Source organism: Oncorhynchus mykiss, chromosome 6, assembly GCF_057628025.1.
Source record: "Oncorhynchus mykiss isolate SJ-2025 chromosome 6, ASM5762802v1, whole genome shotgun sequence".
Classification (NCBI taxonomy): domain Eukaryota; kingdom Metazoa; phylum Chordata; class Actinopteri; order Salmoniformes; family Salmonidae; genus Oncorhynchus; species Oncorhynchus mykiss.
The window spans coordinates 74,319,282-74,345,736 of NC_143027.1; the positions used below are offsets into that span (position 1 = coordinate 74,319,282).

The window sequence follows — 26,455 nt, forward strand, 5'->3', positions numbered from 1 at the left end:
AAGGCCTGGAGACACAGCTGGGAGTCACGGGGCTGAAAAACAGCAGGACGAGGGAGGAAAAGTCTGTAAATCTGTTACACAGAGTGGAACCGGGCAACCCAAGAGCAGACTCAGATGAGGAGACTGGGATGAAGTAACACAGAGAGAGAGAGAGAGAGGGAGGGGAGAGAGTACTAGGGGAGTGGCGGCAGGTCAAGGAGACACAGGATGAGTTGTAGAGGGCGTTGCAGGAGCCGATGTGACAAAATCTGTACGATAAGAAACCAGTTTTTGCAGTTTGAATTTCATTAAACAACTGGAGTTGATGTCCCTGTTCTTTTACAAGTCCTTGCCTTGTCCCAGTGCTGTAAAGCAGGGTTTCCCAAACTCAATCCTGGGGCCCCCCTGTGTGCACGTTTTGACCTAGCATTACAAAGCTCATTCAAATAATCAAAGCTTGATGATGAGTTGATTATTTGAATCAGCTGTGTAGTTCTAGGACAAAAACAAAAATGTGCACTCAGGGGGGCCTGTCACGACTTCCGCCGAAGTTGGTTCCTCTCCTTGTTCGGGCGGTGTTCGGCGGTCGGCGTCACCGGTCTTCTAGCCATCATTGATCCCTTTTTCATTTTCCATTTGTTTTGGCTTCTCTTCCCACACACCTGGTTTCAATTCCATCATTACATGTTGTGTATTTAACCCTCTGCTCCCCCCATGTCCTTGTCCAGAATTGTTTATTGTAAGTGCTTGTACACATGATTTTCTGGTGTGCGAAGGGTTTTGTACCCATTGTATAAATTGTTCTGTTTATTATTAAACTGCACCGTTGTAACAGTTTTCGCCTGACTTCTCTGCCTGCCAGTACGCACCCCTTACAGGGCCCCAGGACTGAGTTTGGAAAACCCTGCTGTAAAGGACGCATGTGAAATAAAGCATGTATGGTACCTCAACCTCAGGTCATGCATAAATGTAACAATGAGGCCCAATAAAGAACAATGTAAAAATCTTTCTGCTGTCAGAGTCCACTCAGTTTGAGAGGTTGAGACATTCTTATTGCTTCTGTACAGTACAGACAGACAGTCTTATAAAATACAGATTTATCTGAAAACAAAAGAAAAACATTTGTCCAAAGTTTGTCCAGGTAAAAAAAAAGCATATTTCCATGATTTATTTATTTATTTTGAACGTCCAGATGTGATAAATCACCTCTGTGATATTGTGTCGGATCTGTCAGGCGTTTACCGCTGTACTGGAGTCATGAGAAAACTATCTTCCAGGGTTTGCATAAATGCATAAATGGCAGAAACAAGTAAACATCAAATAGATGAGTGAAATAGCTGTCTAAAGTGACTGTGGAAAGAGGTCCATCTCAATAATATGATGTGTTTCCCCACTTGATCCAGAGAGGGTGTTTATCAGTGTTCTTTTTCTGGTGATGTGGAACCATGGACTAGAGGACCAGGGAAGACATACATTCCTTACAACAGTCAGAGAACCATTACTAAAGAAACAGAGGGTCTAGCTGGGATATTGTCAAAGTATTATCTCTTACTGCAGACAGTACATTTCAGGACTGGACTGTTTCACCCAGAAGATATGACAGTAAGCTAAAAACACTGCTGTGTATGTGGCCCCAGCCTGAAATGGAAAACACATTTATACTGGTTTCAATATGCGCAGATAGACAAACACCAACTAAAAACCAAAACCAAAGTAAACCAAGAGAAGAGCTCCATTCCGTGGGAACATGAGTAAGCATGGGCTCTGTGGTCATCATAATGAACTAGAGACTGCAGTTTATACCATTGCTTTTCTCTGCGGTTCTTTAATAATGCTTCTTTATATATTTTATACATTTATTTGATTCTAGTGGGAACGTAACAAAAGGAGACCAGGGAAGCAGTTTCATTCAGTGCGTTAGGCAAGTGGGAGGGGAGTCTGAAGGACAGATTCGTTTGTGGTGAATAAAACCATCTGTTGCAATTGACTGGTGGCCAACAAATCCACTAGAGGAAAAGATACAGAGAGGCTGGACAGAAGTCAACTGAACACAGCATTACATAACATCACCACTGACACTGACTGACCATTGGCACTTTAGGCTGACCACTGGGGTGACTGGTGGTCTGCTTTGCCCTGTCAGTGTGGTTAACCCTTACCCTCTTCAGAGACAGAGCTCAACTATGCAAGTCACTCTCTTTGCAAACTGTCCAGATTCCAGAACAATCCTAGCACTGCAGCACAAAAAAATGAAGCACAATATTTCCCTCATGCAGACAAATATGGTAATATTGCATTGCATCTCCTAAATTATTTGTCAAGGGAATGTCAACAGTTGATGATTTACTTAACGAGCAATCAAATGTGTCTACCAGTCATTTAAATGTGTGATTATATCAGATTTTACTCACTGAATCTGAAAATAATAAAGTAGCTTGTGTTGTGTAAACATATTAAAGATGTCCCCTGCAAAGTTCCTTCAGTGACAACAGCTTCTCTGTTTTAGGAAGATTGAATTTAAAGCAATAAAATCAAATTAGGAAAACAGTGGCAGCTTTAGGGCCTGAGCAACTGAAGAGTTATCTTGTTAATTCAGCTTTGATTTAGAATTACAGAAATATTTTACAAATACAGGCTTGTATTTTTCACGATTATGATAAAAAAAGATATGATGTTTTTAAGACTTTATTGGACTTCATATAACTTCAGTGTGCTAATAGTGTATATGACATGCAGATGAACATGAGTAGAAAGTCTAAACAATAATCTTCTGGACATTGATTGAAGAGAAGAGTGAAGATTGATTGAAGAGTGGGCCTATATCAACAATTTATGGGGTGAATATAAATGGGAAAGTTAATTTCAGCAATCAGTAAATGTGTTATGCTACAGATTGTCCTTGATGAAAGAGAGGGTAAGAAGAGAATAAGAAACAATCAGTTAATCGATTTCCTCTAAATTGGTTCTGTTCTTTACATAGAAAATTGACCTCTTCCCCCTCATATGTATTTCCTAAATCAAATTAAATGAATGCACTAATGTGTAGGGAGGAGAGAATGAGAGAGAGACGCATGTGGAATTAGTGAAATTATTCTGGGTGAGAGTTCGTTCCACAAGAGGACGACAGAGGTATTTTCAACTGTGTCTTAAATGTTTCCTTTTCGTCAAAGTCAGTTTTTAAAAACAGGAATACAGGAATGTAATTCCGCTGGGGATTAGTGAGAGGAATCGCGCTCATCACGGCGCATGTCTGTCTATAAACTCGTCCAGAATCGCTCGAGGGGGTCTGATTCAGTGCGCAACAGTTGGGACAGGACTCTGACGCACTACAGTACCGCGAGGAAGTTTTGAGTGTAGTAATTAATGTGCAGGGTCTCACGTGTTTGACCTCTGAGTATAATTATAACTGATGTTAGCTTTAAATCAGTACGTGTGCAACATTGATAAATTAAAACATATAGCTGTTTTGCAGTAGTGCACAGTCTTCGTTTTCGAGGCACCAAGAAAATATTAACAAGGCTGTCACGGAGCTCACCAGGGACATGGGTCAGCTTTGCGCTGCAACACTCTTACCATTTGGTGCCATCTGCGTTGTTTTTATTTGGGATTGTGGTGCCAGTTCTTCAATAAAAACAAGATTTGCAGTGCTCACTTCAGGGTAAGTTGGTAGTCCGCGCATTTGTGAGGGAACGTTGTAGATATCAGTCTGTTATTTCCTATCAGAAAATTAAATAAAATATAGGACACCTGATCAAAGCTTAAGAAAAGTGGATGTAAATTCAAGTGAACGATTGGTAGGGAGTTAATAAAACTGCCCAGTAACTTGCTATCCAGTTGGACATGGTGATTAGTGTGCTATTTAGACCGAAACGAAGCTGAATTTAATATTAATGTGTGATGTGTGAGAAACAATTAAAAACAATACTTTGATTGTGAAAAACGTCGACAATCAGTCAAAGAAAGACCACCACGTTGCTCAACTCATCAAGCCTACCTATCCAATGATCCGTGCGTCCGCAAGTAAAAGGCTGTTGTGATGTGATTGGAATATTGAATGAGATTACGCAAATACAGAGGAGTAGTTATCGGAATCACTCAATGCCAACTGTAAATTCTGCCCATAGCGTGACATAGGTTATTAAGGTGCACATAGAGAGGTCTGGACCAGGGAGAGGGAGTTCATAGCCTACATACAATAGTTTGAATGAAGTGGGCAAAGTATAGACCAGAAGAACTTTGGAGCATCTAATTTTGCTCAGAAACTATCATTTAATTCTGTGCTATTACCTCTTAGTTCAGCATTCCAGTTGTAAACGATTTCATGATATTATTATTTTACTTTACTTTTCCAAGAAAATGTCTTTATTGTTATTGTGTTTCTTAGTCCTGGTCCTGGCGACCCAGAGGGGGTGCACATTTTTGTTTTTGTATTAGCACTACACACCTGCTTTAAATCATCCAAAGCCTGATGATAAATGCACCTCTTTGCAGGGTTATTTAACAAACGTTTCTCTTGCAATCATGTGCTGACCACTGCATGGCACAATCAGTTTTCTTTATTACTTCCATTTTGAAATGTTCTTACTGCTTCACATACAATAGTTGCTGCCATATAATTGTGATTATGTATTGTAGCATGATGTACTACAGTAGCCATAATGCTTGGGAACTGCTTTGAAAGGAAATTTCCACTAAATTTCCACTATGAAATAACTGTCAATTTAATTGAGTGGCTTTCTCTTTAATACCACTCCTATTACTATAGTAACAACATTGTTACCAATACACTTATCTCTCGTCTCCTTTCTCGTGGCTTTGTAAAGGGAGGAGTGTCCAGAAAACAAGGTAGTGACAGTGGAGTACCCCTGTATTACAGCAAGGGGCACGGATGGCACCTGTCTCAGGTAAGAGTGTCCCATCCTTTAAAAAGAAAAGGAGAGCCGCACACTCCAGGACAGGCTTTCCCAAACTCGGTCCTCTGGACCCCAAAGGGTGCACATTTTGGTTTTAGCCTCAACACTACACAGCTGATTCAAATAATCAACTAATGATCAAGCATTGATCATTTGAATGAGCTGTGTAGTGTTATGGCAAAACCCAAAACGTGCACCCCTTGGGGTCCCCAGGACCACGTTTGGGGAATGCTGCTCTAGGAGCTCAGATGAAATAATTTAATAGCAACGTTTCGACAGCCAAGCTGTCTTCATCAGGGTTTAATGGCAAACACTGCGGGTCACTAATTGATATTGTTTCAAAGGACACACACAGGTGTCTGTAATCATGGCCGGGTGTGGCATGATTTCATTGGACAATTTTTAGAATATCAATAGAACATGTAAAAAAGCATGAATGGATAACATACGATCATAGATACAATTAGGCTACATCATACAGGCCTACAATCACTTTATTTACAATGGATAACAAAAACACAATCACAGGAATGGCTTCAGATCAAACTCTATGTTGAGACTGAAGGGAGCGAGGGCCTTTAAATGAAAGATCCAGATGGTCCATCATTTTAACAATAAATTGTCAAGGTCACCCACTCTCCTAGGGAGGGCGATGTGTTCGATGCCGATATAGTGACGAGACGAAATAGGGTGGTCCGTTCAAAGAAAATCCCCATCTACCAACACGGAATGTACACACACACACACACACACACACGCACGCACGCACGCACACACACACACACACACACACGCACGCACGCACACACACACACACACACACATACGCACACACACACACACGCACGCACGCACACACACACACACGCACGCACGCACACACACACACACACACACACACGCACGCACACACACACACACACACACACACGCACGCACGCACGCACACACACACACACACACGAGAATCCCCCAGTCTGCAGATCTGGTTTAAGTCCGAAGCATATGATCTGTGTACTGTCAAGGTTATACCACAGCAATAGAAGTTGTCTCATTTGATTCTTGGGTCCAGACGAGATGTGTGTGGTGGTGGTGGTGGTGGAGTTTTAGCTAGTTTTCTAGCTTTTCCTGCCATGTCTCCCAGGGAAGCGTGGTAAGGACTGCCTCAGGCTGTAAAATAGCATTTTGAGGATGGCCATGCATGAAAATGATTCTGTCTGGTCTGCCTAACCGTGCAAGCAGAGTGAGTTAACCATATAGCTCAGTGAGTCCTGGCAGCCTGCAGGCTTTCCCATGTCTCTGTAGTTGGGGTTAGCACAATTACACTGGGTTATTGTGGTGTCGGTCAGCAAACCCACACAGCCACTAGAAACAAAGAGCCAATGAGATGTATTTTTTTTCTCTCTCTCTCTCTCTCTCTCTCTCTCTCTCTCTCTCTCTCTCTCCACAAATTGATTTAAAAAAGGTTTTTCCTCAATCTACATACAACACCCCATAACGACAAAGCGAAAACAGGTGACATAAGTATTCAGACCCTTTGCTATGAGACTTGAAATTGAGCTCAGGTGCATCCTGTTTCCATTGATTATCCTTGAGATGTTTCTACAACTTGATTGGACTCCACCTGTGGTAAATTCAGTTGATTGGACATGATTTGGAAAGGCACACCCCTGTCTATATAAGGTCCCACAGTTGACAGTGCATGTCAGAAGAAAAAAAACAAGCCATGAGGTCGAAGGAATTGTCCGTAGAGCTCCGAGACAGGATTGTGTCGAGGCACAGATCTGGGGTAGGGTACCAAAACATTTATGCAGGATTGAAGGTCCCCAAGAACACAGTGGCTTCCATGATTCTTAAATGGAAGAAGTTTGGAACCACCAAAACTCTTCCTAGAGCTTGCCATCCGGCCAAACTGAGCAATTGGGGGAGAAGAGCCTAGGTCAGGGAGGTGACCAAAAACCTGATGGTCACTCTGACAGAGCTCCAGAGTTCCTCTGTGGAGATGAGAGAACCTTCCAGAAGGACAACTATCTCTGCAGCACTCTACCAATCAGGCCTTTATGGTAGAGTGGCCAGACGGAAGCCACTCCTCAGTAAAAGGCACATGACAGCTCACTTGGAGTTTGCCAAAAGGCACCAAAGGGCACCCAGATTGAACTCTTTGGCCTGAATTCCAAGTGTCACGTCTGGAATAAATCTGGCAACACCCCTATGGTGAAGCATGTTGGTGGCAGCATCATTCTGTGGGGATGTTTTCAGCGGCAGGGACTGGGAGACTAGTCAGGCTCGAGGGAAAGATGAACGATTCAAAGTACAGAGAGATCCTTGAAGAAAACCTGCTCTAGAGCGCTCTGGACCTCAGACTGTGGTGAAGGTTCACCTTCCAACAGGACAACGTCCCTAAGCACACAGCCCAGACAACGCTGGAGTGGCTTCGAGTCTCTGAATGTCCTTGAGTGGCCCAGCCATAGCCCGGACTTGAACCCGATCTAATATCTCTGGAGAGACCTGAAAATGGCTGTGCAGCAACGCTCCCCATCCAACCTGACAGAGCTTGAGAGTGTCTGCAGGAAAAAATGGGAGAACTCCCCAAATTCAGGTGTGCGAAGCTTGTAGCATCATACCCAAGTTGACTCGAGGCTGTAATCAATACCAAAGGTGCTTCAACAATGTACTGAGTAAAGGGTCGGAATACTTATGTAAATGTGATATTTCTCTTTTGTATCTTTTATACATTTTTCTAAAAACCTGTTTTTGCTTTGTCATTATGGGGTATTCTGTGTAGATTGATTAGGGGGGAAACGATTTAATCTATTTTAGAATAAGGCTGTAACGTAACAAAATGTGGAAAAAGTCAAGGGGTCTGAATACTTTTCCTAATGCACTGTATGTTGGGATTTGGGTATAGAAGGTCAAGGGTCTATTTTCACTTCCCTGCTAGTCCAATCTGTTGTTGTAATACAGTGGTAAGACTGGTCCCACTGGGAAGAGGTCAAGTATTTGGGGATGTGGTATAGCGCACACACACACACACACACACACACACACACACACACACACACACACACACACACACACACACACACACACACACACACACACACACACACACAAACACTAGCCAACATCTCGCAGATACAGTGCGGCTAGGCTGTGCGGATACTGGGTAGCCTAGTCTACATAATGACATTGTTATGGATAAGAGGAGGAATTTTTGTCGTTGTCAAACGACAGTCAATCAAAGATCATAATGTCACCAGAATAAGGTCCTCAATATTTATTGGAAAGGAGCATCAAGCTCATCACAGTGGACTTTCATCAACCTGTGAAGTTCATCAAAACTTATTTCCTCTGTAGCCTAATAAACTACATGGACCACACACCACATCATTATGTGACTCCAAGTTTACTTTGATATGATGGTTATTATATCAGTATTTGCACAAGTCGTTTCCACCACCATTTCTCGCATAATACATTTTACAGACACAAAAAGATCCCAACATGTCGAATGAACAAATGATCTGTCGGCATTCATAAAATTGTACCAAAACTTAATGTTTCCACTTCCTGAGATTTTTTCCTATACGGTATGACTTTACTCGCATAAAAACTGTGGATGATAATGTGGTTACTGTTAATGTTTCTCTAGTTTGCTTCCAGACATATCTGCCGAATTTGTCAAAACGGCTTTGGGCTGCATTGGCATCAGTGAAATGTTCTTGCTGGGGTCCAAAATATGATCATTTCTCTCTTGAATCACTTATGAACATGATTTTTTTCTAAATGTCCCATCCATCTTGTCATGTCTGGGCCTGAGTGGGGATACTCTGAAGTGAACTCAGTCATTCACTGGGCCTGCCTGCCACACACTCATCAAACCTCTCGAAGAAATCACAAGAATTGACATAATATTCAGTTAATTCCTGCCCGACCTCTAGATTTCCTCTGTAAACCCCAGTTAAACCAGGCTGTCTTAACTCAATATACAGGGTGGGCTCTGTACCCAATCATATGCCTCTGTGACCAGGGTTCCACCATCTCTGTCGGCGCCGACTTCCGACAGACGGAGCGGTCTTCTGGTCAGGCTCCGGAGACGGGCACATCGCGCACCGCTCCCAAGTTTGAAACTCACCAATGTCCAGTCTCTTGACAACAAGGTAGACAAAATCTGAGCAAGGGTTGCCTTCCAGAGAGACATCAGAGACTGTAAAGTTCTTTGTTTCACGGAAACATGGCTCACTCGAGACACGCTATCGGAGTCGGTACAGCCAGCTGGTTTCTTCACGCATCGCGCCGACAGAAACAAACATCTTTCTGGTAAGAAGAAGGGCGGGGGTGTATGCCTTATGATTAACGAGATGTGGTGTGATCATAACAACATACAGGAACTCAAGCCCTTCTGTTCACCTGACTTAGAATTCCTCACAATCAAATGCCGACTGCATTATCTACCTACAGAATTCTCTTTGATCATAATCACAGTTGTGTATATTCCCCCCCAAGCAGAGCTGAACTCTACTAAGCCCCCCTGTGATTCGCTGGCCAGGGCACTGAGAGGTCTCCCCTTACAAGCCATCAAACATGTGACACATCGACGGCCCTGAAAAAACTTCATTTGACTATGTAAACTGGAAACCACATATCTTGAGGCTGCATTTTTTGTAGCTGGGGATTTTAACAAGGCTAATCTGAAAACAAGGCTCCCTAAATTCTATCAGCATATCGATTGCACAACCAGGGCTGGCAAAACCCTATATCATTGTTATTCTAACTTCCGCAACGCATATAAGGCCCTTCCCCGCCCTCCTTTCGGAAAAGCTGACCACGACTCCATTTTGTTACTCCCAGCCTATAGACAGAAACTAAAACAGGAAGCTCCCACACTCACGTCTGTCCAACGCTGGTCCGACCAATCGGATTCCACGCTTCAAGATTGCTTCGATCACATTGAACTGGGATATGTTCCGCACTGCGTTGAACAACAACATTGATGAATATGTTGATTCGGTGAGTGGGTTTATTAGCAAGTGCATCGGCGATGTCGTACCCACAGCGTGTATTAAAACATTCCCAAACCAGAAACCGTGGGTTGATGCAAAACTGAAATCGCGCAAAACTGAAATCATGAACAACTGCTTTTAATCAGGGCAAGGTGACCAGAAAAATGACTGAATACAAACAGTGTAGCTATTCCCTCCGCAAGGCAATTAAACAAGCTAAGCGTCAGTATAGAGACAAAGTAGAGTCGCAATTCAACGGCTAAAACACAATAGATATGTGGCAGGGTCTACAGTCAATCACAGACTATAAAAGGAAAACCAGCCCCGTCGCGGACCAGGATGTCTTGCTCCCTGACAGACTAAACAACTTATTTGCTCGCTTTGAGGACAATACAGTGCCACTGACACGGCCCGCTACCAAAACCTGCGGGCTCTCCTTCACTGCAGCCGATGTGAGTAAAACATTTAAAAGCTCGCAAGGCTGCAGGCCCAGACGGCATCCCCAGCCGCGTCCTCAGAGCATGCGCAGACAATCTGGCTGGTGTGTTTACGGACATATTTAATCCATCCTTATCCCAGTCTGCTGTTCCCACATGCTTCAAGAGGGCCACCATTGTTCCTGTTCCCAAGAAAGCTAAGGTAACTGAGCTAAACGACTACCGCCCTGTAGCACTCACTTCCGTCATCATGAAGTGCTTTGAGAGACTAGTCAAGGACCACACCACCTCCACCCTATCTGACACCCTAGACTCACTTCAATTTGCTTACCGCCCCAATAGGTCCACAGACGACGCAATCGCAATCACACTGCACACTGCCCTAACCCATCTGGACAAGAGGAATACCTATGTGAGAATGCTGTTCATCGACTACAGCTCAGCATTTAACACCATAGTACCCTCCAAACTCATCATCAAGCTCGAGACCCTGGGTCTCGACCCCGTCCTGTGCAACTGGGTCCTGGACCTCCTGGCGGGCCGCCCCCAGGTGGTGAGGGTAGGTAACAACATCTCCACCCCGCTGATCCTCAACACTGGGGCCCAACAAGGGTGTGTTCTCAGCCCTCTCCTGTACTCCCTGTTCACCCACGACTGCGTGGACATAAACGCCTCCAACTCAATCATCAAGTTTGCAGACAACATTACAGTGGTAGGCTTGATTACCAACAACAATGAGACAGCCTACAGGGAGGAGGTGAGGGCCCTCGGAGTGTGGTGTCAGGAAAATAACCTCACACTCAACGTCAACAAAACAAAGGAGATGATCGTGGACTTCAGGAAACAGCAGAGGGAACACCCCCCTATCCACATCGACGGAACAGTAGTGGAGAGGGTAGTAAGTTTTAAGTTCCTCGGCGTACACATCACAAACTGAAATGGTCCACCCACACAGACATCGTGGTGAAGAAGGCACAGCAGTGCCTCTTCAACTTCAGGAGGCTGAAGAAATTTGGCTTGTCACCAAAAGCACTCACAGACTTTTACAGATGCACAATCGAGAGCATCCTGTCAGGCTGTATCACCGCCTGGTACGGCAACTGCTCCGCCCATAACCGGAAGGCTTTCCAGAGGGTAGTGAGGTCTGCACAACGCACCACCAGGGGAAAACTACCTGCCCTCCAGGACACCTACACCACCCGATGTCACAGGAAGGCCAAAAAGATCATCAAGGACAACAACCACCGAGCCACTGCCTGTTCACCCCGCTATCATCCAGAAGGTGAGGTCAGTACAGGTGCATCAAAGCTGGGACCGAGAGACTGAAAAACAGCTTCTATCTCAAGGCCATCAGACTGTTAAACAGCCATCACTAACATTGAGTTGCTGCTGCCAACATACTGACTCAACTCCAGCTACTTTAATTATGGAAAAATTGATGTAATAAATGTATCACTAGCCACTTGAAACAATGCCACTTCATATAATGTTTACATACCCTACATTACTCATCTCATATGTATATACTGTACTCTATATCATCTACTGCATCTTGCCATCTTGATGTAATAAATGTACCACTAGCCACTTTAAACAATGCCACTTTCATATGTTTACATACCCTACATTACTCATCTCATATACTGTATATATAAACTGTACTCGATACCATCTACTGCATCTTGCCTATGCCGTTCTGTACCATCACTCATTCATATATATTTTTATGTACATATTCTTCTTCATTCCTTTACACTTGTGTGTATAAGGTAGTTGTTGTGAAATTGTTAGGTTAGATTACTCGTTGGATATTACTGCATTGTCGGAACTAGAAGCACAAGCATTTTGCTATACTCACATTAACATCTGCTAACCATGTGTATGTGACAAATACAATTTGATTTGATTTGAAATGCCTAGTCTGAGCAACCCCTTTCCCCTGTGTGTCAACCGCTTGGCTTTCAAGTGGTCTGTGTTCATTAGTAAGACAGACTCCGCTCCATGCCTGGTCACAATCTGCCCGTCTACACGACACAGCTTTTCTCTTTTAACTGTGACTCTGCCTTCGTCTGGAAGGCTGAAGATTTGACAGGGAGAGAGAGAGAGTCCAGGCTCAGGCCTCCTCACACATTACTCCCTCCTCAGGGATAGGGGTTGATGATGATGCCAGGGAGAGGGTCTCGGATGTCATTGTCCCTCAGAGAGATGTGTAGAGTTTCAGCCATTAAACCCTGAGATAACACTGAGCAGGGAGATGGAGAGTCTGGCTGGGACCTCCAGGCCAGAGTGAACAACACTCAGGCTACTCACACTGGCTGCATTCCCCTCGTCTCCTCTCCTTTCCTCTTTCTCTGAGTGCAATGTGTGTGTCCTCCCTGGTGTTAAAGAGCACATAGTGAGTGATAATGTGTGTGTCAGTTGAGTTTGCGTGTGTGCATGTGTCCTAGGCTCTGACAGCTGATAGTGCAGGAGATGCCTGGAGTGCATGCAGGCCCAGAGCGTATGTACTACGTACTGTAGCTACTACCTCCTGAGTGTTAAACTCCCTCTCATCTCTCTCTCTTTATTTGTTTCCTTGTGGATTTACTGCATTAGACTTGGTTCTCACCTCTGTAGTGTTCTCTCTGTGGGCTCCATACTCAATCCCTCACCGCTCTGCTCCCCCCTACAGTCCCTACATGTCGACAGGCCATGGTGGGGCCGGCTGTAAACAAGTCTGTGACACGCATGGCAGGGGGAACAGGAGGAGAGAAGGAGGAGAGTGAGGGAGGGGAAAAGGTTTTCCAAGGCTTGCCTGGACAACCACATCAAGGTGTATAAAAAGGGCCAGGAAGGAGAAATCACAGGAGGGCGGGAAGCTCTATAGGTCAGAGCTCTGGCTTTTATGAATTTCAGTATTCTGCTGCAATTGGTGCCCCGTAGTCCAGTTGATGTGGTGGAACCGTACCACTCTCTCTCTCTCTCTCTCTCTCTCTCTCGCGCTCTCTCTAACAACATAGTTGTAGTACACGTGGCTGCCTGCTGTAAGGACTGGAAACCATCCTATCCCACGGCCCCTGAGCTCACCGTGGAAGAATAAAGAGGGAGGCAGCACAGGAGCGAGGGGGGAGAAAGGAGAGCGAGAAAGGAGAGAGGGGGCGGAGAGAATCAGAACATACTGAACCAAGCTCTCACAGTCCTGTCTCTCTTATGTGCTCTGGTTTTATCATTAAAGCAGGTCAGAGGAAGCAGACCTGCAATGTCCACACAATGTGTCCACACAATGTGTGTGTGTGTGTGTGTCTGTGTGTGTGTGTGTGTGTGTGTGTGTGTGTGTGTGTGTGTGTGTGTGTGTGTGTGTGTGTGTGTGTGTGTGTGTGTGTGTGTGTGTGTGTGTGTGTGTGTGTGTGTGTGTGTGTGGCCGGGGTGCAGAGCTGAACTCTACTAAGCCCCCCTGTGATTTGCTGGCCAGGGCACTGAGAGGTCTCCCCTTACAAGCCATAAAACATGTGACTCTATAACACATACATCATACCTACCCTGGTAAGCCCTGTCTGTCAGTCAAGCACAGTCAATCACTGACACTAAGGTGATCAACAATCAACTGAGAGTTTAGGTGCAAAAACAAGTCATGTCAGGAAACACATAGAGACGAAGTGATTTAGGTCCGGAGCAACAGGCTCCGAAGCAGTAACGAGGACCAGATGCGCACGTGTGTGTGTGTGTGTGTGTGTGTGTGTGTGTGTGTGTGTGTGTGTGTGTGTGTGTGTGTGTGTATGTGTGTGTGTGTGTGTGTGTGTGTGTGTGTGTGTGTGTGTGTGTGTGTGTGTGTGTGTGTGTGTGTGTGTGTGTGTGTGTGTGTGTGTGTGTGTGTGTGTGTGTGTGTGTGTGTGTGTGTGTGTGTGTGTGTGTGTGTGTGTGTGTGTGTGTGTGTGTGTGTGTGTGTGTGTGTGTGTATCCAGTCAGGTCTGAACCCCACACTGTGCTCCACTAAGGTTCTGACAGGGTTACTATCTTCAGCCAGGGCCTCATCAGACTCACTACACCACAGCAACCAGCACGTTAGCCACAAAATGAGGAGTGAAATATCCCACCACTTCCACCCAATGGTACAAGCTTGGGTTATAAAAGGTTCACAGAGACATGTCTTCTCTTGCCAAGAGTACATCAGGACAGCTCATTCACCCTAAACACATAGTGAAACTGGGATCTATCACACATTGTTTACATTGCATCTAGGAATTCCATGGGGTGTCCTATTCTAACTAGTATACTTTTTTATATTTGGCATTTCTTCCTCAGTGTGTTTTGAATGGCAATCAAGCTGTGGGGAAATGAAACTGTTTCATTTGTAGTTGACATAAGTGTCTCTCTTAGCAACACTTTTCTGAGTACTGCCGTAATACTGTTTCATTACAGGGGAAATATTATCAATTTCTCTGTTTCTCACAAAACGCTTTTTTACAAGGCCTGAGGTTCATTTCCTGTCTTTAATGGTGAAGTCTAATCATTTGTGTAGATCGGTATTATTGTTGGACCACAGTAAATATCAAGTAATCATTGTACATATTTTTCTAGTTAACATTCACCTGAACAGCGCTCTGTACAAACACAATGCCTGTTATTCATTACTGTTCCACTAGGTGATTAAAGTCTGTAATGGCATCGTCAGCATGTTGTTTGAAGTACAGCACAGAGAAGCAGCTGTGTACTGTATAGACAGTACATGTTTTTATATCACAGAATTGTAAAAGGGGGAGGGGTGAAGAAATGAAAAGGGAGAGATGAAATAAAGGAAGTTTGCAGTGGTAAAGATGAGGAGTCACAGTCGGACACAACAAACATAATCTCTCCATGCAGTGGGGCCATTTCAACCCTCCCACCTCCAGGCCGTCTCCCTCTGAGTCCTGGAAGGTTCTGGAAGGCTTTCATGTCTTATCAGTCCATTACCTTCAGCCCTGGTTAAGGACTTTGGTGTGATCTCAGTGTAGAATCCTTAAAATAGACCAGTCTGTAGCCTGGTTTCCTTCCCTGGCAGTAGAGCACTCACAGACACGTCATTAAGACAGATCCATCATTGTGTTACTTTTTATTAATACTTTTTATTTTAGTCTACTTGGTAAATATTTTCTTCTTCTTGAACTGCACTGTTGGTTAAGGGCTTGTAAGTAACCATTTCACGGTAAAGTCTGTTATATATTGTTGTATCTTGTTGTATTCACTTGTTGAATTCTGCGCATGTGACAAATAAAGTTTGATTTGATTTGATCATTAGTTTGGCTTTAGACTCCCTTCTCAGTTACTGGCTGCTCTCACTACATTACCTGTAATCTGGACTTCATCTCTCACTTAGGCCCTTTATTGTCCTCATAGGGTCCATTCTTTCTCTTGCTGTCACTCTCCCTCTATCTCCCTTTACCCCTGTTTCTTCCTTTCCCTCCCTTTCCCTCCCTCCCTCCCTCCCTCCCTCCCTCCCTCCCTCCCTCCCTCCCTCCCTCCCTCCCTCCCTCCCTCCCTCTCTCTGTCGTCAGGTAAGGCTCCAGGCCAGGTCACATGTCTGTCTGTCTGTCTGTCTTTGTTTTTGAGGTTGTGAGAGGCTCAGAAGGGCCAGAAATGGCACATTCCTGGGGTGACACACGACCCTCGCATGACCCCAGGGTCACAGAGGCCAGTGGCCCTTCATATTACCTGGGGGGAACCGAGGGTAGGCGCTGGCACTGGGAATAGACCTGGGAGCTTTAAGGTCTGTAATGAGAGGCGTCATAAAAGAGAAGGAGAGAGGGAGAGTGACAGAGAGGGATAGGGGGCGAGAGAGGGGAGGATTTGTGTCACTCTCGGGCCCAACATTAACTGGCTATGGCTTTATGAGGGGTGTTTTACCCTTTTCACACTACCGTGCAGACACAAACCATACTGTGCTGGGCTGGCTCTGATATATTATTTTCACATTGTCTTTCCTAGCACGGTTCCAGCCATTATGGTTGATGTGTCACCAGGTCAGCCGTGGGAATAGGGATAGGCTGTTTTAGAACAGGCATTGGTGATGGAGTGAGGACCTGTGAAGACAGAAGCGGTAGGCGGTGGGTTAGAGGTGACGGAGGAGTGTTGGTGCTGTTTGGGAACTGTAACGTGGCTGTGCTTGTGGAAGTGGTGCAGACCTCCTGTGCTCTCAGTGAAAGCATCCACTGTCTGACTAACAGTCTTCCCCACTCTGATGTGTCCCCAGAGAGACCGCAGGCTGGAAGTGTGCTGACAGGATAAATAAACAGAGAGAGGACGTGCTCACATCTCAGCACACTAACACCTTCATGTGTATACTCACACGGCACAAGAACAAGACGCTTATACACTAACACCCCTACATACCCACACACACCTTTACATAACAGCCTAACACCCTGCTATATGAGGAAACACAGAGAAAACAACAGACCCTCTTAAAACTAACACCCTAATCGATTATACACACTGACGCCTTTACTTAAACACAAAGACGGAGACAGACAATCATCCATACACAGAGAGGCAGACTTATAAACAGGATAACATATATTCAAAAACTGCAGCGCACACAGCACACACACACCCACACAAAGACATCCATATGACATATGTAAGAGCAGAAACACACACAGACACTGTCTCTCCTGTCCTGAAGTGTCGAGGGGTCCGTGACCACGAGGTCCACATCCTGTGTTTCTGACTCACAGAGCACCACATGAAGGACCATTAAGCATAACTGACATAAAGGCTACATCTCTCTTTCTTTCTCTCCTTCTCTCTCTCTCTCTCTCCATCCTTCTCCTCTCCTCAACTTGTCAACATCTCCCTGTCTCATTTCCTCCACGCTGCGTATCCTCCTCCATCGCCATAACAACCCCCTTAAGTCATCTCCCCTCTCTCTCTGATGAGTCTGGGAATTGACAGAGTAAATATGATACATAACGTTGTGTCACAAGACACCTAATGATACTGTTGTCCCTGTTCGCTATCTTCCCCATATCTAGAAACAGAAACACTATCTGAGGTCCAGGGAGCAATCCTGTACTGAGTGAGTGGAACTGTTAATACATAGTGACTTCCGTCTGGTTCATGGAAAGCATCATTCCAGATTGGTCTCAGCTCTGCTTTCTCTGTGTAACCTCAGTGCTGTCTGTCCAGGCTGCAGACAGTTGGGGGGGGGGGGGGGGGGGCCTATAATGAATATCCAGTCTTTGTAGTGGATTCTTGGGGGAGTCTATAATGAATATCCAGTCTTTGTAGTGGATTCTTGGGGGAGTCTATAATGAATATCCAGTCTTTGTAGCGGATTCTTGGGGGAGTCTATAATGAATATCTGGTCTTTGTAGTGGATTCTTGGGGGGGTCTATAATGAATATCCAGTCTTTGTAGTGGATTCTTGGGGGAGTCTATAATGAATATCCAGTCTTTGTAGCGGATTCTTGGGGGGGTCTATAATGAATATCCAGTCTTTGTTGTGGATTCTTGGGGGAGTCTATAATGAATATCCAGTCTTTGTAGTGGATTCTTGGGGGAGTCTATAATGAATATCCAGTCTTTGTAGTGGATTCTTGGGGGAGTCTATAATGAATATCCAGTCTTTGTAGCGCATTCCTGCCGCGAACGCACAAATAAATCACGCCAGCCTGGATGGAAAACAATAACACTGAGCTCTCCTCCCTGGAGGGAGACCCTTGCTAAAGTACATAATCTGGAGTGTAAAGTGATCCTGCTCTGGCCTGTACTCTGGATCCTGTCTTGCTATTCCTCCAGTGTCTCTGTGTTGTTTTTGGCAGCAGCAGTGTAGTGTAGAGCCTGTGTGGGCCCTCGGTACATCCCTCTCTCTGCAGGTAGTCACTGGGTCACCACCAGCACCAAGGAGAACCAGGGGGAGCGCAGGGACAGGGATGTCCAGGGATGGTGCTCCCAAGACGGACTCTTGGGTGACTTGCATGGTCAGACAGACCTGGTGGGTCTGTAGGCACTATGTTAGAGTGTGGAGCATCAAGAGAAGCAGTGTCTAAGAGCAGGAATACCCTCAGGGTGACACAGGGACTCCACTCATCTTCTGAAGGAACTTAGTCAGACAACATGCTTGCAAAGGGCATGTTGATGCAGAATTTGGAAACACAGAAGAATGGAATGGGCAAGAAAATACCATAGAATCCGACCATCAGTGTTGATAACCTGGTTGTAGAGAAAGATACTCTCTTAGAAAAAAGGGTTCCAAAAGGGTTCTTCGGCAGTCCCCATAGGATAACCCTTTTTGGTTCCAAGTAGAGCACCTTTTGGTTCCAGGTAGCACCCTCTGTAGGAAGGATGGAACCAAAAAGTGCTCTACCTGGAACCAAAAAGGGTTCTTCGAAGGGTTTTCCTATGGGGACAGCAGAAAACTCTTTGAGGTTCTAGATAGCACCTTTTTTTTGTAAGAGCGTACTCTCCTAACCTTGTTAGTCACCTGACCTCGATATTTGTCTGTATTGCGAAGAGTGCCGAGAACTGAAGGAAGAGCCTGGTCTGGGAGCTCTCCTCCTCAAGGTTGTGTTTAACAGTCCTGTCAGTGTCACACATCACTCTCACTAATAACCCCTGCCCTTGTTTCCTGACATTAACAAGATGCACCCAATTACTGACTGCTCTGGTCCCCAGACACACACACACACACACACACACACACACACACACACACACACACACACACACACACACATGCACGCGGGGGAGTATGAGAAGCGGTTATCTCACTGTGGAGGACAGGGAGGGAGGGAGGGAGCTTTAGTGGTTTGGTCTTTTCCCTTTAAGATCCGAGAACAGTGTTAATCAACAGAGACCCCTACATTCCCAAACATCAACAGACAGGTCATCACACTGTGTAACTATTAACCTGAGCAGTTTATACAGACTACTGAAGAGCATGTATCATCAATCAGAGACACCTCTAGCATTTCATTTGACATTTGAGTCATTTAGCAGACGCTCTTATCCAGAGCCACTTACAGTTAGTGCATTCATCTTAAGATGGCTAGGTGGGACAACCACATATCTCAGTCATAGTAAGTACATTTTTCCTCAATAAAGTAGCTATCAGCAAAGTCGGAGCTCGAAAGGGAGGGGGGGGGGGTCAAGTTAGCTCACAAAATGCTTTCTTTTTTTTGCAGGTCCCAGATCAGATCAGGGGCAGTGTGGGGTCAGGTCTCTGTGTGACTGACAGGTTATCTGTTGATGTTTGGAGTAGGGCAGTGGAGCAGTGGACTATGAGAGCAGAGGTTGTGTGTTGATGTTGTGAGTTGACACTCAGAGAGACCAGAGGCTGCCAGCCATAGCCTCCCCTTGCTGGCTGTACAACTTCAGCCCAGACAGACAGGGCCCACATATGCTGTCCATTAGCCCAGCCTGGCCCTCTCCTCTGCTGGCACACTGACTGGAGGGGCTGGAGGTGGCAGGCCTGGAGAGAGTTGTCCTTCAGGCCCCTGGCCAGAGCCCCCTAGCAGCCCCCCAGTACTGTCCCATCCCATCCCCAGCTCTCTCCATCACAACACAACACAGCTATGAGCCACAGATTAAAGCTCCAGTCCGTCATGTGGCTTTAATCAGGCCCTGGCCAGGCCCATAGTTTTGTAAGTTATTTATCATTCAGAAGAGGGAGTGGGGGAGGGTCTTAGAGGAGTGATTTAGGGTTATGTTGCATGGAGGTTGGAGAAGAATAAAAGCAAGTTGTGGTCTTGAGGGACCTTCAGTGAGGTACCATGCTAACTTCCCTCCATTAAGAGCGTGCAGTTTTCGGGGCAGGAGCTAAATCCTGTCTGTGTGTGTGTGTGCGTGCGTGTGTGTGTTTGTGTGTGTGTTTGTGCGTGTGTGCGTGTCCCCTCCTCGTCTAGGGTCTGTGTTATTTGGGTTCTGTGATTCTATGAGTATTCCAATATCCCTTTCCATTGTTTCCTATTCCGCAGGTCCATCCCTAATGCCTGTACCATGTGGTGTTTTGGCCTGTTGTGTGTGAGGATGATGCTCTTTGTTCAGCTGCCTCTTGACCATCTAGGCTAGTGCTGCTAGGAAGTGGGGATGGAGGTAAGGGATCTGTGCTAATGAGTAGCTTTGGTCCTAAAGACAATTGACACGCTGGGTGTTACCAGAGAGGAAGAGGCGAAGCGAAGAGGATTTACTCCTGTCAAAATCTGTCCACGATTAGCAGACTGATAAGCAGAGAGAAAAGCAGACTGCCTGCCTTCCCGCCTTTGGGACAGCAACTCCCATTGTTAGGATGTAGACAAGACCATCTCGTCATTGTATAAAGTATCTCTGGTGTTTCACATTTAGTGGCTGTGTAGATCCGTTCAGTATGTGAAGGGAAGGATACAGCAGCTGGGAAATGAATTATTGGCTCATGCTACTGTCTGTCTGTGTGTTTATCCACAGGAGGAAATGCTGTGAGGGCTTCAGGTTCGTGATGGGCCAGTGCATACCTGAAAGTAGGTTAAAAAAATACAGCAGTTCTACTCACCTCAAGTCAGATACTTTGCTCAGTGCCTGTAATTACACCTGGACACCTGTTCACAGACAGAATGCACATTGCAACACCAAATTAACCCATTACTGAACTGCAAATTGTTTCAAAAGTGAAAGAGCACGTCATTCCATAAATTGGCAATACTGCACAATGATACACCATGACCAATAGAGGGCAACATTACACAGGAATACCCTTGAGGAATATTATTGGACATCCAGGGTTATTATGGAGCTGTTAGCTTTTCATGTAAGATCCTATCTGTACATGTCCCTATTGATGAACCAATCCCTCCCCTCTCTCTGCTCCAGATGTGGATGTGTGTTCTGGATCCCCCTGTGAACAGCAGTGCACCGACAACTTTGGACGGGTTGTCTGCACCTGTTACCCCGGATACCGCTTTGATCGAGAGAGGCGTCGCAACCACCAGACCTACTGTTTAGGTAAGTCCACTACTTGTTTATCTGCCAATCAGCTTTTTATCAGCCTGTTTATCAGCCAATCAGTCTTCTTTTGTATGAATCTTAATTTAACATCCTGCATCAGAGCAACCGCTCTCTCTCCCTCTCTCTGATTAGAGAAGCCTAAATGCAGCCTTAATCAGGTGTAAAGTAACAGCTGGTGTTGTGTCTCCCACACCCCAGACATCGATGAGTGTGTGGAGTCCGACGGCAGTGTCTGTGATCATGACTGCGAGAACACCGTGGGCAGCTTCCTGTGTCGCTGTCACAGGGGTTACATCCTGGCACCGGACAAGCACTCCTGTATACCCAGTCACAACCGTGGGTGTTGAGTATACTACTATACTTTACTCCTACTGTCTACATGAGGCTGGCTACTACAGCTACACTACCTCTGGGCTTAGCTCACTAGTACCTTCCTGTGTGTCTTCAGCCTGAGGGTACAGCACTGTACATGTGTTTGAGAGGGTGAACATAGACTACTAGACTTTGTTTTTGTGTTACTTATTCTGTAGTGTTACTTACTCTGTGACCAGCCTGTCTCTCTGAGAGTCTCTTTGTCTTTCTGTTAGTGAGCTCGTCAGGGAAGTCTGACACCCTGATGAGTGCTGGCTCCTGCTCCCTCACCTGTCAAGACTTTATCAACATGAGGAACAGCCTGCTGCAGCTCAAACTGAGGCTGGGCAGCACTCAGTCACCTAACCAGGTACATCTACATCACAACACTAACTACTGCACATCCTACTTACACTGCTGTTCCATACAAACACAGAGATACACTAACCAGAGATACACTAACTGTAAACTAGCCTCGCCAGACTTGATGTCTCACAATGGAAGTCTGGCCAAATGAAGACTACAGTGAGACAGGTTGTTGTACTATACTACCTGTGTGTGTACCTGTGTGTGTGTAGGTGTTGTCTCCTGGCCTGGCTAACAGCAGTGATAAGCCGTCTGCTGGGAGGTTGGGGAAAGGTCCTGACACCCCCGCCCTCCCTGGTCCTCCTGGCTCTCCAGGATCCCGTGGGGTCCCAGGTAAGAGTTGTCTTCTCTTTCTTTGAATCTTTCTAACTCAATCTTTCTCTCTCTCTCTGTATCTCTCTGTTTACTGCCGATGTCAGCTGTTTGTTGGCTGATATTCAAGTTATCTCCTTGGTTCCTCTTACATCCCTTTATTCTTGGATCCCAGGCCAATCAGGAGTGCAGGGGGAGAAGGGAGAGCCTGGAGAGAGAGGCCTGACCGGCCCCCAGGGGCCACGGGGAGACATGGGCCCTATGGGCCCCGAGCCTAACCTGGAGCACATCAAGAGGGGTCGCAGAGGAGCTGTGGTAATCTTATTATTGCTTCCCCGATAACATGCTGTTGGGCCTATTAGTCCAAGCAGACCTCAACACATCCATAGCTGCAGAGATACTACATCATTACAATAAATGTTGCATGGAAGGAGCTGTAGCTCCCACTAAAAACATTTAAAACCATATTTCTGTCTCTCCTTTTTCCAACAGGGACCTCCTGGCGCACCAGGCAGAGATGGACTGAAGGTCAGTATAACAGTCTATCCGTGTGTCTGTGGGTGTTTAGTACATGCTTGTGTGTGTCCTGTATGTGTTTAAACTATCCTGTAAACTTTTCAAAGCTGTTAACTGCAACACTTTTCTCCCCACTCTGAGAGCTCTGAGCTGCCGATGTGGACTCTTATAGAAGTCTGTGTGAACGTTGGAAGTATGTAACAGGACGTTTCTGGATGTTTTTTTCTCTTTAGGGTGACAGGGGAACTCCTGGTCCCAGAGGTCTACCAGTGAGTCTACTTTCTATATTTGCCAGCTAGGCGTTGAAGTATTTTAAATGCATTATCATCATTGTCATCTTGTTGATCTATTCTATGTATTATCAGATTCCAAGCATACAATAAATCCACCCTAAAGCATGCAACATGCTTTACAGGTTGAAATCTAATTTACTGATGTGTGGACAGAGATATTAAAGCCTCCGTATCTTTCCCCAGGGACCTCCCGGCTCCTTTGACTTCCTCCTGGTCATGATGGCCGACATTCGCATTGACATCATCGAGCTGCAGGAGCAAGTGTTTGGGAAGAGGCGGGGCCTCTCCTTAGACAACCCACCCCACTCCAGCGGAGAGACAGGGTTCGGAGAGTGGGGTTCCGGACAAGGAGAGCTCATGCTCAATACCTGAACTCCATAGCCCTTCCCACGGTAACTGTCAATCAAAACGATAAGCCAAAGGGAACTAATTAATCAACTGGTTCTTGTAAAGCAGAGATATTGAACTGACTGAACTGACTCCTTTCCTCCAGTGAAACATTGTCTCTAAAACCCAAATAGGACTGTATGAGGTGAGGAGACCTCTGATCAGCTCTCTCCTGTCAGAGACATGGACTATAAACAAATGGAGAGAGAGAGAGAGAGAGAGAGAGAGAGAGAGAGAGAGAGAGAGAGAGAGAGAATGGAAAAAATGGAACCACTGACCCTCCAAACCAAACCACTGCAAGCTTTGCCAAGCCGCCTTGATGTTTCCTTCGTGCCTGGTCTGGTCCGGTCTGAGGAGAGGGGGTATGCCTTTGCATGCGAGGCACAGGGTGATGATGGTTGTAGCACTGTGAGACTGTGTCTTTGTGCACTCTGATCTGAACAGCTTCAAACACAGCAGGGGCTTTATCGTCTGCATCTCTTCCTGTTCCTGTCAAATCTGTACAGTCCGAGGAGAGGAGACGCCGGTCGGTCGCTGCCTGACACTGTTTACCTGCCCTGCAGGGCCTAGAACCAGACTCAGGCCCCAGACTGCACCTGTCCATGCAACAACCCAACTCAACAGCTTTTATACTCCTGCCACTACACTACAGACTCTCTGACGCATCTTTAGAGATACAGTACATATACTACATTAGCAAAAGTATGTGGATACCTGCTCATCCAACATCTCATTCCAAAATCATGGGCATATATATGAGGTTAGTCCCCCCTTTACTGTTATAACAGCCTCCATTTTTCTGGAAAGCCTTTCCACTACATGTTGGAACATTGCTGCGGGAACTTGCATCCATTCAGCCACAAGAGCATTAGTGCGGTCGGGCGATTAGGCCTGGCTCGCAGTTGGCGTTCCAATTCATCCCAAAGATGTTGAGGGGTTGAGGTCAGGGCTCTGTGCAGGACGGTCATGTTCTTCCACACCGATCTCGACAAACCATTTCTGTATGGACCTCGCTTTGTGCACAGGGGCATTGTCATGCTGAAAGAGGAAAGGGCCTTTCCTAAACTGTGGCCACAAAGTTGGAAGCACAGCATTGTCTAGAATGTCATTGTCAAAAATAATAATAATAATTGTATGCTGTAGTGTTAAGATTTCCCTTCACTGGAACTAAGGGGCCTAGCCCGATCCATGAAAAACAGCCCCAGACCATTATTCCTCCTCCATCGAACTTTACAGTTGGCACTATGCATTTGGGCAGGTGGCGTTCTCCTGGCATCCGCCAAACCCAGATTCGTCCTTCGGACTGCCTGAAGTGTGATTCATCACTCCAGAGAACGTGTTTCCACTGGACGTTTGGAACTTAGTAGTGAGTGTTGCAACCGAAGACAGATGTTTTTTATGCTCTAGGCGCTTCAGCACTCTGCGGTCCCATTCTGTGAGCTTGTGTGGCCTAACACTTTGCGGCTGAGCCGTTGTTACTCCTAGATGTCCCACTTCACAATAACAGCACTTACAGTTGACCAGGGAAGTTCTAGCAGGGCAGAAATTTGACGAACTGACCTGTTGGGAAGGTGGCACTCTATGACGGTGCCACTTTGAAAGTCACTGAGCTTTTCAGTAAGGCCGTTCTACTGCCAATGTTTGTCGATGGAGATTGCACCTGTCAGCAACGGGTATGGCTGAAATAGCAGAATCCACTAATTTGAAGGGGTGTCCACATACTTTTGTATATTTGGTGTAAATAAAAAAGGAACCATTTGAAAGTTTCAGAAAGTTCTTTGGATATGAGTGTTGGTAAACATACTCTTTTGTTGTTATATTTTTTGTTGTCGTTAGTGTTGAACTTCCCTACTCAAGATAGGTCCATATATGGTGTGGTGGGCTCTCTTAATGCTAGCTATTGATCTACACCTTAGATCACCTTCTAAAGCATCATGTGTGCCTCTGCTTGTGTGTAAGTATGTACAGTTGAAGTCGGAAGTTTACATACACTTAGGTTGGAGTCATTAAAACTAGTTTTTCAACCACTCCACAAACTTTTTGTTAACAAACTATAGTTTGACAAGTCGGTTAGGACATCTACTTTGTGCATGACACAAGTAATTTTTCCAACAATTGTTTGCAGACAGATTATTTCACTTATCACAATTCCAGTGGTCAGAAGTTTACATACACTAAGTTGACTGTGCCTTTAAACAGCATGGAAAATTCCAGAAAATGATGTATAGAAAACCTGAACCTATAGGGGAGGGTCTGGGCGGGTGTCTGTCCACTGTCTGTCCACTGTGGCGGCTCTGGCGCGGTACGTGGACCCCACTCCACCATAGTCCTTCTCCGCCTCTTTACCCGCCTCCGTGGCCTCTTTAACGCGGCGACCCTCGCCGACGACCTCGGACTGGGGACCCTAACTATGGGTCCCGAATGGACGGGAGATTCCGGCAGCACCGGACAAACGGGAGATTCTGGCAGCACCGGACAGGCGGGAGACTCCGGCAGCTCCGGAGTGAAGGGCGATTCCGGCAGCTCCTGGCTGACGGACGGCTCTGGCAGCCCCTGGCTGACGGACGGCTCTGGCAGCTCCTGGCTGACGAGCGGCTCTGGCAGCTCCTGATTGACGGACGGCTCTGGCAGCTCCTGGCTGACGGTCGGCTCTGGCAGCTCCTGGCTGACGGACGGCTCTGGCAGCTCCTGGCTGACGGACGGCTCTGGCAGCTCCTGGCTGACGGATGGCTCTGGCAGCTCCTGGCTGACGGACGGCTCTGGCAGCATCTGGGTGACGGACGGCTCTGGCAGCATCTGGGTGACGGATGGCTCTGACAACTCCTGGCTGACGGACGGCTCTGGCAGCTCCTGGCTGACTGACGGCTCTGGCAGATCCTGACTGACGGGCGGCTCTGGCAGCTCCTGACTGACGGGCGGCTCTGGGAGCTCCTGACCGACGGGCGGCTCTGGCAGCTCCTGACTGA

At 46.1% G+C, this 26,455-nt stretch overlaps 1 protein-coding gene across 1 annotated transcript; it reads left to right on the plus strand.

The window, feature by feature from the left end:
• Nucleotides 1-3,069: 3,069 nt before the first annotated feature.
• LOC110526569 (collagen and calcium-binding EGF domain-containing protein 1) lies at nt 3,070-25,252 on the plus strand. Its single transcript, XM_021607647.3, has 11 exons — nt 3,070-3,637; nt 4,803-4,883; nt 20,728-20,780; nt 21,130-21,261; nt 21,463-21,600; nt 21,852-21,985; nt 22,194-22,314; nt 22,469-22,608; nt 22,786-22,821; nt 23,043-23,078; nt 23,286-25,252. The coding sequence occupies exons 1-11, from the start codon at nt 3,522-3,524 to the stop codon at nt 23,472-23,474; spliced, it is 1,176 nt and encodes a 391-aa protein (XP_021463322.3). The 5' UTR covers nt 3,070-3,521; the 3' UTR covers nt 23,475-25,252.
• Nucleotides 25,253-26,455: the final 1,203 nt, after the last annotated feature.